General features: G+C 45.6%; 1 protein-coding gene across 2 annotated transcripts; it reads left to right on the top strand.

Annotated features, from left to right (window-relative positions):
* Positions 1–436: 436 nt before the first annotated feature.
* ltv1 (LTV1 ribosome biogenesis factor) lies at positions 437–14016 on the top strand. 2 transcript variants are annotated; one of them, XM_068045583.1, is made up of 11 exons: positions 437–646; positions 3024–3152; positions 3687–3869; positions 4668–4755; positions 5310–5445; positions 7726–7954; positions 8754–8881; positions 9518–9645; positions 10134–10186; positions 11555–11755; positions 13459–14016. In XM_068045583.1, exons 1-11 carry the CDS (start codon positions 644–646, stop codon positions 13567–13569), a joined length of 1389 nt encoding a protein of 462 aa, XP_067901684.1. In that variant the 5' UTR covers positions 437–643; the 3' UTR covers positions 13570–14016. The 2 variants fall into 2 exon arrangements, with proteins under 2 accessions (XP_067901684.1, XP_067901683.1); XM_068045582.1 differs by having other exon boundaries at positions 439–646; positions 3687–3884.
* Positions 14017–16481: the final 2465 nt, after the last annotated feature.

Genomic DNA, 16481 nt, shown 5'->3' with positions numbered 1-16481 from the left:
AGAGAATAAATTTTAACCAATTGCACCTTCCCTTTCTTTTTAAAGTGTACAGCAGGACGCGATCCCGCCCTCCGACACACCAGGAATTCATTGAAAGTGAGTGCAAATCCTCCAATGAAAATTCCAGCAGAAAACCTGGAGGTCAGCCAGTATCCCAGAATGCTTCACACTGGCAGCCAATCAGAGCTTGGAGGTCGGAGCCACAGTCAGCAAATATCCCAGAATGCTTCACACTGGCAGCCAATCAGAGCCTGGAGGTCGGAGCCACAGTCAGCAAATATCCCAGAATGCTTCACACTGGCAGCCAATCAGAGCCTGGAGGTCGGAGCCACAGTCAGCAAATATCCCAGAATGCTTCACACTGGCAGCCAATCAGAGCCTGGAGGTCAGAGCCATGGTCAGCCAGTTTCCCAGGGTGCTTCTCATTGAGGTCAGCGCAGTCGTCAGCCGGTATCCCAGAGTTCATTAGTCTCGTAGCCAATCAGAGGTGGGCGTGCGGCAGCATGGCGGCCTAGTGGGTTTTGTTTGTGGTGGAGCCGGCGGCTTTGTGTTCTGTCCCTTGGATCAGCAGCGCCCGTGGGGAGAGCTGTCAGAGCCAGAGCTAGAATTTTGAGCCTGGAAAGAGCGGCAGCTCCCAGCAGCAATGGTGAGTGAGCCGCAACCCGGCCGGGAGCGGGGCATGGGAGGGCCTGCATTTCTATAGCACCTTTCACCACCTTAGGGCATCTCAAAGCGCTTTATAGCCAATTAAATGCCATTGAAGAGTTGTAATGGAAACGCAACAGCAAATTTGTGTACAGCAAGCTCCAAACAGTAATATAATGATAACCAGATAATCTGTTTTAGTGGTGTTGGTTGAGAGATATTGGCCAGAACACTGGGGAGAACTCCCCTGCTTTTCTTTGAAACAATGCCATGGGATCTTTTACTCCCACCTTAGAAAACAGACGGGGCCTCAGTTTAACGTCTTGTCCAAAAAGTGGCATCACTGACAGTGCAGCACTCCTTCAGTACTGCACTAGAGTGTCAGCCTAGATTATGGGCTGAAGTCTCCGGAGAGGGATTTGAATCCACAATCTTCTGCCTCAGTGACAAGAGTGCTACCAGTGAGCCTGGAGACCATTCTATCGAGTGTGTGACAAACTGATCACCTGAATTAACAGCCCTCAAATTTTTACTTTTCAAGTAGATATCCAATTCCTCTTCTCATCAACATGCTGGCCCTTGGCAACTACATCCAAAAACGCAATGTTAGGTTCCATGTATACACTCATGACACCCACCACCACCTCTTTCAACTCTTCCACTGTCTCCAAATTATCAGACTGCTTGTCTGATATCTAGTACTGGATGAGCAGAAATTTCTTCCAATTAAGTATTGGGAAGACTGAAGCCAATGTCCCTGGTCCCTGCCGTAAACTGTTCCTTCACTATCAAATCTATTTTTCTCCCTGGCACCTGACTGAGGTTGAACCAGAATGTTTACAACCTTGGTTTGACCTTGCAGTGGATTCCTGAACACGTATCCATATCATCGCTAAGAATGCCTATTTCCATCAGCATGATATCACCCAACCTCTCCCTGCCTCAGCTTCTCTGCAGCCGATACCCTCATCTTTGTTACCTCTAGACTTGTCGATTCCAACACTCTTCTGTCCAACCACCCACATTTTATAATTCTGTAAACTTGAGGTGATCAAAAATTGCTGCCTGTGACCTAACTCACACCAAATCCCCTTCACCCATCACCCCTGTGCATGCTGACCTACATTGGAAGTATATTCCAAATCACAATAACTGGTATTAAACAAATCCTGCTCATCTACCCCTTTTGCCAATTAACTTGCATCTCTATCCTCTTACTGAACCTCCTGCCACTGAAACAGTTTCTTATTTACTCTCTCAATACCCACTTTTAATTTTGAACATCTTTTATTAAATCGCCCCATAACCTTCTCTGCTCTAAGGAAAACAATCCCAGCCTCTCTAGTCCCCCATGTAACTAAAATCCCTTATCCTTTGTGCCATTCCAGTAAAAGATGTTTTCCTTTTGAAAGAGTCTGAAACTAGGGGCCATGCATATAAAATAGTCACTGATAAATCTAATCTAATGAGAAATTGAGGAGAAACTGCTTTACCCAGACTGTGGTCATAGCAAATAGGAGCAGGAGTATGCCATCCTGCCACTGTTCAACTGGATTGTGGCTAGTCTTCCTCAATGCCAGTTTCCCACTGTATTCCCATATTCTTTGATATCTTTAATATCTAGAAATCTCTCTATCTCTGTGTTGAACATACTCAATGACTGAGCCTCCACAGCCCTCTGGGGTAGAGAATTCCACAGGTTCACCACCCTCTGAGTGAAGAAATCGCTCCTCACAGTCCTAAATGGCCTGCCGGTTATTCTGAGATTATGTCTCCTGGCCCTGGACACCCCCAGCCAGGGGAAACATCCTTCCTGCATGTATGCTGTTGAACCCTGTATGAATTTTGTATGTTTGAATGATATCACACCTCATTCTTCTAAATTGGAGAGAATACATGCCCAGTCTCCTCAATCTCTCCTCATAGGAGAGTGTGGAACTTGCTACCACTTGGAATAGTTGTAACAAATAGCATAGATACATTTAAAGGGAAGCTAGATTATCACATGAGGGAGAAATGGCTACGCTGATCGGGTGAGATGACATAGGACGGGAGGAGGCTCGTGTGGACCATAAGCACCAGCATAGACCAATTGGACTGAATGGCCTGTTTCTGTGCTGTTAAATTCTATATAAAACTCCTCTGTGCTCTCTTTCTTCAGGGTCTTGACATGGTTGTGCCCTCTAGTTGAGTAACGTGGTACTGGAACACTGTAGCTGGGTGTGGTGTGATATTTTCTGGGCTATACTAAAAAGTCAGTCTTTGTGAAGCTGAGACGTGTGTGTAGAGATATCCCAGCTGGTCTCTGAATGAACCAGGATCACGATGCCTCATTACTGTATCTAACTCTTTGTCCTGTTTCCAATTTTGCTTTGCAGCCTCACCGGAAGAAGAAGCCCTTCATCCAGAAGAAGTCGTCAGTAACCTTTCACCTGGTGCACAGAAGCCAGAAGGATCCATTAGTTGCGGATGAGAATGCCCCACAGAGAGTTCTACTGCCAGCAGAGGTGCTTCATTTTGATGTGTTGCTGAGAGTTCTGCGAAAGTGTGTGTTTGTGATCAGACAGGACTCGGTGCTGGGAGTAGGGCAGCATTCTGTTGAATTGAATTTATCTTAACTCCATGATCTATGGATCCAGAGGGGCACAGGAGGAGGTAATTCAGCCCCTCGATCCTGCTCCGCCATTCAATTAGATCATGGCTGATCTGTGCCTCAACTCCATAGTGACTGTAGGATATTTTCCGTCCACCTGAGAGGGCAGACAGGGTCTTGGTTAACGTCATGTGTGAAAGACGGAACCTCTGACAGTGCAGCACTCTCTCAGTATTGCACTGAAGTGTTATCCTGGATTATGAGTTCAAATCTCTGGTGTGGGAATTGAACCCACAATGTTCTGATTCAGAAGTAAGAGTGCCACCCACTGAGTCACAGTTGACGAGGGGAGTGGGGGCACAGTTCTTGTGAGTGAGTTGAACGCAAGTTAAGCAGCAAGGTGACTGCCAGTTGTCAGTCTGATCAGGTCTTAACTCCTTTCTTGCAGAGAGCAGATGTGCAGAAGCGGAAGGAGGAGGAAAGGAAATATGGCATCTTCTTCGATGACACTTACAACTACCTGCAGCACCTGAAGGAGGCGTCTCCAGTTGCTGAGCTTGTGGCCTCCAGCACACCCCTGAAGGAGACCCAGGACACTGTAGCCACAGGAGACAGAGGGCGGCAAGAGGAGGTGCAACAGATTCCCGTAAGGGTTACGTAGGCAGAGCCGAGAGAGACATTGGGCAAATCTGGGATTTGGAGCGGGAGTAAGGAGAAAGTGGGAAATGAGTCAGTGGCAAATTAATTTGGGGAGCCTATCCCTTAATCTCCACTGCCTTCTAATGGATGTGTCTGTAGTCAGAGAGGATTAAACCCCATGTTTGACAAGTCAGGAGAGGTTCATTCTCGGGATCTGGGCCTCACTGACATTTTTGCCTTAAGGAGGTGGTGGTGGGCTGTCCTGAACCACTGCTGGAGGTATGATGCAACTGAGTGACCTCAGAGGGCAGTTACTGAGTGTATGCACAGGGAAGGTGGAACAGACCACGGCCAAAAAAGTTATGGACTGCTGTGAAGAAGAGGTCGTTTCCCATGCCAACAGTGGTTGTGTCCACATGATGCAGCCATGAAATCATGGCAGTGGTGAATTTATTCTGTTGTGAGGTTTGTTTGTGGCATAGGGACTGATTCGGGCTCGCAGAGGGTAACGGTCATGATGGGACGGTGTTGACCAGCACAGAACCACTGCTCTGAAAGGGCTAACATTGCTGACAGCCCTGGGGTTCAGGGGTAAATCAGTAGCAGTCACACTGCAGCAGGAATGTATTTTTCTTCTGTCTCTCTTCCTCACCCCACACCCTCCACACTGTCTCTCTTTTCCCCCCCCCCCCCCCCCCCAACCCCCTCTGCCCCTCTTTCTGTAGCTATGAAGTTTCTAGGGCCTGTTATTGTGACATGAACTGTAATCCTGTGATGTGTTTGATTTCAGACTCATTCCATTAACCTGCCATCATCAGTTTTTGCTTCAGAGTTTGAAGAGGAGACCGGACTTCTGAACAAAGCAGCTCCTGTGCGAGGTAACACTAAGGTTCCCAATTTTACACTGATTGCACAACCTTACCAAACATTTAGCACCAACTGTCCATGCTTTTTTTTTTCTTTATTTATTTTGTGGGATGTGGGCGTTGCTGGTTAGGCCAGCATTTATTACCCATCACTAATTGCCCTTGAACTGAGTGGCTTGTTAGGCCATTTCAGAGGGCATGTAAGAGTCAACCACATTGCTGTGGGTCTCGAGTCACATGTAGGTCAGACCAGGTCATGACAACAGATTTCCTTCCCTGAAAGACATTAGTGAACCAGATGGGTTTTTAAAACAATTGACAATGGTTTCATGGTCACCTTTAGACTAGCTTTTTAATTCCAGATTTGGTAATTGAATTCAAATTTCACATCTGCCATGGCGGGATTCGAACCCATGCCTGCAGAGCATTAGCCTGGGCTCTGGATTACCAGTCTAGTGATATTACCACTACACCACCAGCTCCCCTAACTACACCCAAGTGAGTGAGAGAGATTGACATCAACACTTGACACAGTAGATTAAGGGTGTGCTTGGATTTACTCTCAGGACTTCGCCTGGACCTCGACCCTGATATCGTGGCCGCTCTCGATGACGACTTTGACTTTGATGATCCGGACAACATTTTGGAGGATGACTTTGTGGTGAAGGCTGTCGCGAGAGGGAGTGAGGCAGATGCTCAGGCGTATGTGATTTAAATTCGTGGAAGGGAGGGATACTGGAGGGGGCTAGCATGCCAGTTGAGGGTCAGCGGGGGCCAGGAGGGCTGCGGGGTGGGGTGTGTGCGTGGGTTTAGTGGCTGATGATGGAGGTGAGGATGTGGAAAGATGGAAAGGAAGAGACCATCTGCTCCATACAGCTGTCACACACAATGGCGATACAGCCACTCAGCAGGCCCATTTTCTGACTCTCCTGGGAGAGTCGGAAAACTAACCACTCAAAACCCAGGCCAATTAAGGGGGCAAAATCTGGGAAAGTCCTCTCTGAACCCATTCATCAATTGAACCTATTTGAGGAGACCATTCTGATTAACATCACCAGGTACAAAGTGATCTCCACCCACCATAAATAGGTCCTGCTTTCGCATGAAGGAATTCAGCAAATCAGTGGCCACTGACTGCATTAGCTGACAGCCTGTTCCAGGCCTTCACTATTCTCTGGTAAAAGAACCACCCCCTCCATCTAACCTTGATTTACCCTGAAATAAACTGTGCCCCACCGGTAAGCCTGGGGAGCTTGCTGTGCAGTCCCATGTACAGTTGTAGTTAAGAGGAGAATGTTCGATCGTGGGCTGTAATACAAATTGTTGAGGTTTGCACCTTTTATGGGCAGCTTTTGTTGTGATCTCGTTCTTTAGCAATGCACTGGGATTGTCTTCTATCCGCTGATTGTTTTCGTTCCTCCTCTGTTGTTTCTTTCCTACTCCCTCACATCTGAGCGTACAGAGGTGGTGGGAAAATCCCTTGACAATGTCTGGACGCAATGCAATATGGACAGCACTGACCACCTCCCTTCGCCACACAGTGTCAGCACAGAATGGGGAATGAACCCTTGCAGTGGTCATGGGCAGTTTCTCTCACACTGAGTCAGTCTGGCAACCTGGACTAAACTCCTCATTGTTGCCTTTTTGGTCCACTTATTGCTCCATCTGTTAAAACAAGACCCCCGTTTTTCTGCACCCCCTCTTCTCTGTCCCGCCCCCCCCTCTCCTCCCCCCCCCCCCCCCCCCAAACAGTTCAGGTGGATGCTAAGAGGCCCTGAGGTGCTATTTGAAGGAGAGGGAGAAATTATCCAGGTTCTCTGCACCCCGCAACCCCCACAGCATTCCCCTCTCAGACCAGCTCCACTCGAACAAATAGACTTAACTGGTCATTTATCTCCGTCGTGGTCTGTGGGACCTTGCTGTTGTTATGACCAAGTGAAAAAGGGGTCCCGCTCAGACTTCGCCTGGTCTTACCATAAACCGGGTTTAATTTTAAAAACCTTTTTTTTTTTAGCTCCCCCTTAGTGAATCCTTGTTCCCTAACTTCCAATTATAAGGCAAAGAAACCAGCCAAACAGGTTTTCTTAGGCTTAAAGAAAAAAGGTTGAACTTTATTAAACTTAAACTCTAATGCGGTTAACGCCCACGGATACACGGCGCGCCCACGCTAGCCTGCACACGCGATACACGCATGCAGATAGAGATAGAACAGAGCAGAAGAAATAAAGTGGAAAAGTTTGAGGCAATATCTGAAGATAGTTTAGGTTACTGTTCTTCGAGCTCACTGTAAAGTCCTTAATTGTAGGTAGGCCTTGCTTTTTGTTGGGGCCCAGTATTCTTCTTAAACCTTGTTCGATGTCGGAGACTTTTCTCTCTTGAAGTTCATGTATCCTCAGTGGGTCCAGAGGCTTGTGAGAAAGAGATGGGAGCAGACAGGAGAGGTCTTCTCAGTCCAGGAGCAAACAGTCTTTTCTAGTTCAAACTGTTTGTAAAATTCAGAAAAAAACCCAGGTTGCCTAGCAGGTTAGTCATGTGACTAGCAGGTCTGACCATGTCTGTTTGTGGATTCTCTGGTCTTAGCCGACCCTGGAATGTCTTACACACAATACCTGGTGCTCAAAGTCCATTGTGGGTTAAATTGGAGCAGGGAATAGCCCCTTTGTCCCTCTAAGTACTCCCTGTTAGTATGCAAATGTTTTTCCAACCATGGCTGATCTGTTTAACAAGTCATTTCCTCACTCCAGCAACAGTTTAAAATCAATGTTCGATGACAAACTTAATATGCCTCATTCTTGGCTGGGGGGGTGGGGTCTGCATGAGACTGTGCACAGATTGACTGCTGCATTTGCCTCAGTTGTTGGCTCAGAGCAGTTACAATGATGCTGCCAAAACGTTTCCTTGCCAGTGACGTGCTTTCTTTCGGAACATTGCAAGATACAATGAGATGCCAAAATGAATGGGTTTTTTTTTTGTCGTCTTTAGGGGTTCTGATGACGAAGAGGAGTGGGAGGATACAGAGGATGAAGACTTTGACTCGGCTGGCACACTATCTGATGATGATGGCTCAAGGATTTCCAACAGCGAAGGCGGGGTGAAAGAGTTCCCCTTCATGGAGGAGGAGACTAGGAGTCGCTTCACCACCTACTCCATGACTTCATCTGTGATGAGGCGAAACGAACAGCTCACTCTGTTGGACGATCGGTTTGAGAAGGTCAGTTTACACGAAAGGTGCTAGACCAATACGGAGGGTAAAGCTCATGCTGTCTGCTGTAGCACTCTCACCTCTGGGACGCAGGGCCATGGGTTCAAGTTTCATTCCACAGACTTGAGCACAAAGTTCAGACTGACAGTCCAGTGCATACAGGGGGAGTGCTGCACTGTCAGAGTTACTGTCTTTCAGATGAGACATTAAATTGCGACCACATCTGTCCTCTCAGGTGGATGTAAATAATCCCAAGGCCACTATTGCAGGAGCAGAATCACAGAATTGTTACAGCACAGAAGGAAGCCATTCGGCCCATTGTGGGGGTACTAGCTCTCCAAAGGAGCAATTATTTCACACCACTCCTGCGCCTTCTATCCGTAGCCTTGCACATTCTTCCTTTCCAGAACAGAATAAGCAGGAGAGTTTTCTCCGGTGTCTTGGCCTATATTTATCCCTCAATCAACATCATTAAAAAATAGGTCATCTAGTCACTATCACACTGTTGTTTGTGGGAGCTCACTATGCGCAAATCACTTGCTGAGTTTCCTGCATTATAACAATGACTACACTTCAGAAGTACTTCATTGGTTGTGAAAAGTGCTATATTCTTTTCCACTCTCTCCCTTTCTGTCATCTGTGAGTCTCTCCTGTCCTATCAGCAATGGGAGAGGAGGAACTCCTCAGTGTTAGAGCTGATAATTGAGGAGCTCTGTTTTAAACTTCTGTCTTCTAGAAGATGTTGAAAGGAGACATGTCCCTTCAGATGGTGTTTTGTGCAGTAATCCTGCCTCTCTGTCTGGTTTAGCTGTATGAAGAGTATGATGATGATGAGATTGGAGCCCTGGATCACCATGAATTAGAGGGATCTATTCAGGTGGACAGCACACGCCTGGATGAAGTCATCAATGACTATCTCACACAGAAAGCAAAAGAGTAAGTGGATTTAAAATGTGAATCATAGAATGATACAGCACAGGAGACCATTCAGCCCATCATGCCTGTGCCGGCTCTTTGAAAGAGTATCCAATTAGTCCCACTCCCCTGCTCTTTCCCCAGAGCCCATCAAATTTTTTTTTTTAAGTACTTAACCAATTTCATTTTGAATGTTATTGAATCTGCTTCCATTGCCCATTCAGGCAGCGCATTCCGGATCACAGCCACTCAATATGGGGGGAAATTCTCCTCATCTCCCCTTCCACTCCACCTGGTTCTTTTGCCAATTATCTTAAATCTGCAGTTTTGTGCTTTTATCTTAAATCTGTCCTCTGGTTACTGACCCTCTGGCCAATTTTGAACCCTGCTATGAAATTTTGTGTTCACGTTCTCTGCTCTAAAGAGAACAATCCCAGCTTCTCTAGTCTCTCCACGTAACTGAAATCCCTCCTTCCTTGTATCAATATAGTAAAGTGTGTGTCTTCAATAAACTCAAACAGTAAAGTGTTGTTTAATGGGGATAAACCCTGCAGTATAGAGATACCACATCCTTTATCAGCTTGGTGGAGATTGGGGGCTGTGTCATTTTCTTTGCTTTTTAATGGGCTTTTAAACTCCTCTCCATCTTTCCTGCAGCTGTCAGATGCCTGATGACCTGGGGCCAAGGGGGGATGTCCTATTAAAGGAGGATGAGGAGAAGGAGGAGATTGAGATTCTGGTTATTGAGGAACCAACGGAGCAATGGGACTGTGAATCCATCCTTAGTAAGTACTGGTTGCAAGGTAGCTCTTCTCCCATCTAAATGTCTCCACAGTCTCAGCTGTGGCTCAGTGGTAGCACGCTCATCTGAGTCAGAAGGTCGTGAGTTCAAGTCCCACTCCAGGGCCTTGAGCACAAAATCTAGGCTGACACTCCAGTGCAGCTCTGAGGGAGTGTTGCATTGTTGGAGGTGCCATCTTTCAGATGAGATGTTAAACCAAGGCCCTGTCAGCCCTCTCCGATAGATGTAAAAGATCCTGTGGCATTTGGCAGTATTTGGAAGAGTAACAGGGGAGACGCTCTAGTGTCCTGGGCTAATACTTACCCTTCAATCAACATCACTAAAACAAAGAGGCCTGTGATTGGTGCAGTGTGACACCATGCTCAACCTCCCTGTCACAGCCAAGTTTGGGGGGCTGGGTGCAGGGCAGTGTGGTGGATTTGTAACAATATATTAGTTTAAATCCTCAGTTTCAATCTTTTTCTTGTATAGGCACCTATTCAAATTTGTACAACCATCCGAAGCTGATAACTGATCCACCAAAGGTATGAGCAAAGACTGTGAATGTTCATGAGGCTCAGTTTCTGCCTCTTCATAAGCAAGCGTGAGGAATGTCGTGATCGTTGAGGATTTTTCCACAAATACTGGGTCTTCTCACCCACTGAAACTGTGGCTCTGAGATTCTGCTGGCATGGGCGTGATAGCCCAAGGTTGGAGTGCAGTGGAAGTAGCTTTAATTTGGATCCATCTGAACTGCGTCATCTGCTTCTAATTCTCGACCAGCGGTCCAGAGCTCATGAGTTCAAATCTTGCCATAACAAGTTGTGAAATTGAACTAAATAATCAACTAAATAATCTGGTGATTTTTATGCTGGTTCCAGTTAAATTGGGCACAGAAATTGGTCTAAACACCCAACTGGTTCAGTAATTTCCTTCAAGGAAGGGAAGTTGCCCTCCTTACTGGGTCTATTTGTGACTCCTGTGGTTGGGGGTAATTTTGACTTTGGGCGATCATGTATAATGGGTGATATTGGTGGAATGGGGCAGAATATACAACAAGCTGCTGAATCAATATCACTCTATTTACAACATTGACCAAAATCAGAATGACCCCCTATGACCCTCGATGCTCTCCAGGCAGAATGTGTTGCCCAGCTTCTCTTCCCCCACTTCGCAGGAACACAGTAAAGTTCAAGGTGGGGCATTTATTTGGTGCTGTTTCTCTCTCTCTCCCAACCCCTACTGTTTCTTACTCTGAGACACCTCCTGGACTGTAGCTTGTGGGGCGGGGGGGAGGTTACTGTTGCACCCCACACGGCCCCCAGCTGATGGCAGTCTAAGGTTCAGTTGTAGGGAGTATTTCTGGGCGCCGTTTAAGAGGGGTCACCACTCTCTGGGTAAAGAAGTTTCTCCTGAATTCCCTATTAGATTTATTAGTGATTTTCTTGTCTTTATGATCCCTAGTTCTGATCCCCCACAAGTGGAGACATTATAAAGAACTTGCAGTTATAATAGACAGTTAATGTAGCAAAACAATCCATGACCCTTTTCTGGTTGGACATAGATCTGAACTGAAGCGATTTGGGGAGGTTGCTGTTTATCTCTCAGTTTATGTGCTTGGTCCTGTTTGTTGTTTCATCACTCCACCATTGGCGGCCAAGCATTCAGCTGCCAAGGCCCTAAGCTCTGGATTTCCCTCCGTAAACCTCTCCAACTTTCTACCCCTCTTCCCTCCTTAAAACTCGTCTTTTTGAAGCTTTTGATCTCACTGTCCTAATATCTCCTTATGTGGCTCAGTGTCCGATTTTGCTTGTTAATGCTCCTGTGGAGTGCCCTGGGATGTTTTACTATGTTGAAGGCTCTACATAAATACAAATAGTAAATTGTAGGTCTGTGATTTTTCTTCTTTTCAGCTCAATCCAATTAAGGTATCCAAAAAAACAGGGATTCCCCTACATGTTTTATCCAAACACAGTCTGACTGCTAAACAGCTGGAACGACTGGAAACGATTAACATCAGTGACTTACCCAGAGCTTCGACACAACTGCGTCTACGGGATGAGAGCAAGGAAGAGAGGAAGATCCGGAAACAGAAAATTAAAGGAGAGCGGAAGGTGAGGAAAATCCTGTCCTCGCAGGTCAAGTAGCGCAGCAAAAACATAAACCCCAGATACGCTGTGAGGAGAGTGTCGCAGGACATTGTTACTTCCAGACATTGATGGTTTGTGCTGTGTACAGAATAACAGTGATGAGGTGTCAGGGGGCAGTAAGATGCAACATCATAAAGATGGCCCTTGAAAAATAGTCTTTTATTCCTTTTTTTTTTAACAAATATTTAATGATATGAGACAGTTTATCTGGATAGCTGTAATAAGCAATGGTGATTCAGTAAAATGGCTGCTCTGTATGTTCAATTCAATCTTGGCTCTTGAGCAGTATTTATTATCGTTGCATTGTAAAAGAATCTCTAAGTGTCTAATGTCTTGAGTTTCTGAATGCAGGGATGAAATGTGTTGAGTTTAACGGATGTTGTTGAATGTACTATTGGCTGACTGTAAATACTTTATAAAACAACAAAATAAACAGTTTTAATAATAAAAACAAGAAATGCTAGAAATACTCAGCAGGTCTGGCAGCATCTGTGCAGAGAGAAGCAGAGTTAACATTTCAGGTCAGAGACCCTTCATCAGAACTGACAAATATTAGAAATGTAAAAGGTTTTAAGCAAGTAAAGCGAGGGTTGGGCAAGAGATAACAAAGGAGAAGCTGTTGATAGGACAAGGTCGCAGAGAATAACTGACCAGAAGGTCATGGAACAAAGGCAAATGGTATGTTAATGGTGTGCTGAAAGACAAAGCATTAGTACAGAGAGGGTATGAATGACTGTAAAGCACAGAGCACTCCAAGCACAAACATAAAAAAACACATTAAAAAAAAAACCAAAACAGTAGGTAAGCACAGTGGAAACAAAATAAACAAACTGAAAAACCTACACCTTCACCTTTGTTATCTTTTGCCCCACCCCTGCTTTACTTGCTTAAAACCTTTTACATTTCTAATATTTGTCAGTTCTGAAGAAGGGTCTCTGACCTGAAATGTTAACTCTGCTTCTCTCTGCACAGATGCTGCCAGACCTGCTGAGTATTTCCAGCATTTCTTGTTTTTATTTCAGATTTCCAGCATCTGCAGTATTTTGCTTTTATATAAAATAAAAAGCTTTGTTGTGCAAGTAATGCTGCTGCCAAAAGCAGCAATTTCAATGGAGAACTTGTCTGAACTGATACTTGGCTCCATACCACGTCCCTCTCCTTGCCACTCCATCTTGGGCATTTCGCCATATTTAGAATCATAAAATGATACAGCACAGAAGGAGGCCATTTGGTCCATTGTGCTGGTGCTGGCTCTTTGAAAGAGGTATCCAATTAGCTCAGTCCCCCTTGCTCTTTCCCCCATTGCCCTGCAACTTTGTCCTTTCCAATTCCCCTTTCAAAGTTGCTTCCAGGCAGCAGATTCCAGACCACCACAACTCACTGCTTAAAAAAAATTCACCTCATCTTCATTTTGGTTCTTTGCTAATTTTCTTGAACCTGTGACCCCTGGTTACTGACCCTTCTGCCACTGGAATGTTTCTCCTTATTTTATCAAATGCCTCATCGTTTATTAAATCTCCCTCTTAACCATCTCTGCTCTAAGGAGACTGATCCCAGCTTCTCTTGTCTCGCCACTAATATTTAGATTATTATTTTTTCCGATGTTTGTTGAAAAATGTATTGCCTCTTCTGATTTGTTTTTCTCCTTTTTTCTGGTCCCCACGTAGGAGCGAAGAATGGAGAAAAAAGCCAACAGAAATGCTTTCAAAGCAGAGAAGGCAAGGCAGGAACAAGTGGTGCTGAACCTGAGACAGAACCTGCAAGGGATCAAACTGTGAGGGATGGTGGGAGGCAGTGTCCTTCCCCTTGGCGGAGGTGGGGGGGGGGTGCGGGGGTGGAGTGGTTGGAGTGAGGGGGAAGAGTGCCGATGGAAGTTCAGTCATTTCTTGCCAATTCGAGAGAGGAGTTAATCCTCGTGCCTTGGCTGCCATTCTGCTTCTGTCTATGAATCGAACAATGGAGGTGTGTCCTTTCAGAGATTCTCAATCCTTTGGCCCTCTTCCCAAAGAGCAACAAGTCAACCCTGATCTTTCTGCAAGTAAAACTGAGAGGTTGAAGCTTCATGGGAGTTGAGGGGAAATGTGTGTGTGTAATGTTTCACCTGAACCTGAATCATCTGTGGCAATCTGTCTCTCTTATTGCTGGATCATCACTTGAGAGGAGGAAGAAAGAAGTTTGTGTTCTTATCTATTTATAAAATGTTTGTGAATTTTCTTAGCTAACGAGCTGTGGGCTGTTGTGTTTTATTCATGTGAGTTTTCACGATGAAGTTGCTCGTCGGCTGTGAATATTCTGCTGGCACAACCTGATTGGGAGCTCAGCTGTTGCGTCTGAGGTCGACGGTTTCATGGAGGGGGTGCTCTCAGCTAATGCCTCAGTCTGGCACCCAGAGAATGCATCTTTACCAGAGGCGCCATCCTTTGGATAAACAAGGCTACCCAAAATCATGAACAGTATTGATAGAGTAAATAAGGAGAAACTGTTTCCACTGGCAGGAGGGTCAGTAACAAGACAATTGGCAAAAGAATCAGAGGGTAGATGAGAAATTTTTAAACGGAGCCACTTATGACCCAAATGCACTGCCTGAAAGGGTGGTAGAAGCAAATTCAGTGGTAACTTTCAAAACGGAATTGGAAAAGTTGTAGGGCTATGACAAAAGAGCAGGGGGAGTGGGAATAATTGTTTTTTAAATTTATTTAGAGATACAGCACTGAAACAGGCCCTTCGGCCCATCGAGTCTGTGCCAAACATCAATCACCCATTTATACTAATCCTACACTAATCCCATATTCCTACCACATCCCCACCTGTCCCTATACATCCCCACCTGTCCCTATATTCCCCTACCACCTACCTATACTAGGGGCAATTTATAATGGCCAATTTACCTATCAACCTGCAAGTCTTTTGGTGGTGGGAGGAAACCGGAGTACCCGGCGAAAACCCACGCAGACACAGGGAGAACTTGCAAACTCCACACAGGCAGTACCCAGAATTGAACCCGGGTCGCTGGAGCTGTGAGGCTGCAGTGCTAACCACTGCAACTCCAGGGCAATCCTGGGGATTTGATGGACTTATTGGCCACCTTCTGTACTGTGTGATTCTGTGATGCTACTGTACCCTTATATGCCACTCCTAATCTAGACTGAAGCTGCAGTGTGGCTCTGGGCTAGTGTGATGTGTGGAAGTCATGTCTTTCTGGCCTGCTTGCGTGTATAGTGAAGGCCATAAGAAGGATAGGATCCAAATCGGCTTTGTCATCCTGCCTGGTGTTTGCGACTAATATAAATGAATTATAGGGTTCACAGGAAAACATTTTAATTTCCCTTAAGACCCAAACTCAGACATTGTCAATCCTTTTATATGAAGCTCCTCTTATTGTCTAACCAGTGCCACTTCGGCATACTGTTTGGGAGAGGAGGCCCGGGGCTAATTTATCTAGCAGTGTCTTCGTTCCCCAAATTATTTGTAACTCCACATAACACAATCTACCCATTTATCCTCCTCAGGTAGACCTTGCATGGAGTAGAATCTTTGAAAACAATAAGTAGTCTGTAGTCAAGAGAATTTTCCCGTTATCTTGCTGACTGTGCTGCTTTGTCAGACATGAAGGAGGAGGGGACAATATCTAACCATGCCTCATGACAGGATTTACACTGCTCCACACCATTGGAGTTGGACTTTCCTGCAGTAGTGGACGGCAGAGTTGGTCGATCAGAAAATGACGACCCTCACGGTAGATGATAACATTCTGACATTGCCCAATGGCCTGAGACTTGAGATAAACGATCTTTCAGGATCAAATCTTTGGATTAGTCTTTTGCTAGTAGCTTCTGTCACTGACAGTCCTCTCAGCTTTTTGGAGGCAGAGGGAGGGTGGCTTATGTTTTTTAATTCATTCACAGGATGTGGGCTTTGCTGGCAAGGCCAACATTTATTACCCATCCCTAATTGCCCTTGAGAATGGTGGTGGTGAACCGCTGCCTTGAATGCTTGCTAGGCTAGACCGGGTCAGGATGACAGATTTCCTCCTCGAAGGACATTATCGCAAATTATTGGGTTTTCAAGATAAACCAGTAATTTCATGGTCTCCATTACTGATTTTATTCCAGATATGTTTAATAAACTGAATTTAAATTCCCCAGCTGCCATAGTGGGATTTGAACTTTCCACCATAGCATTTGTCCAGTAACATAACCACTGTTACCGCAGCCACAAGTTGGGCAGGCTCAAAGTTTTACTTGTGACTTTTGTAACTCTGAAACTGGTGGATTATTGACCCGCTGTGAGATCCTCATTGCCTCTCAAGTGGAGATGATCCTCTTGCAAAGTTTCATCTATACTTCTGGACCCCAGATGTTCTGTGGGGGAAATCACTGTACCCGTAGTTTCACTTGTAGAACCTTTATTCTTGGTCAGGAGAGCTGGGATGGTTTTCACCCACTGTGTCTTCCTCTCAGAGTGGGTACATTGTCCTGAAAATGTCAGCCATGGCTCAGTTGGCAGCACTCTTTACATCAGAAGGTTGTGGTTTGTAATCCCATTGCTGAACAAAGTCTAGGCTGACACCCGCAGTGGAGTACTGAGGGAATGCTGCAATGTTAATGGTGCTGTCTTTCAGGTGAGATGTTGAACATAGAACAGTACAGCACAGTACAGGCCCTTCGGCCCATGATGTTGTGCCGAACAT

Source organism: Heterodontus francisci, chromosome 13 (assembly GCF_036365525.1).
Source record: "Heterodontus francisci isolate sHetFra1 chromosome 13, sHetFra1.hap1, whole genome shotgun sequence".
NCBI classification, from domain to species: Eukaryota; Metazoa; Chordata; class Chondrichthyes; order Heterodontiformes; family Heterodontidae; genus Heterodontus; species Heterodontus francisci.
The sequence above is the reverse complement of the archived record's forward strand: the minus strand, read 5'-3'. Positions and strand labels throughout refer to the sequence as shown.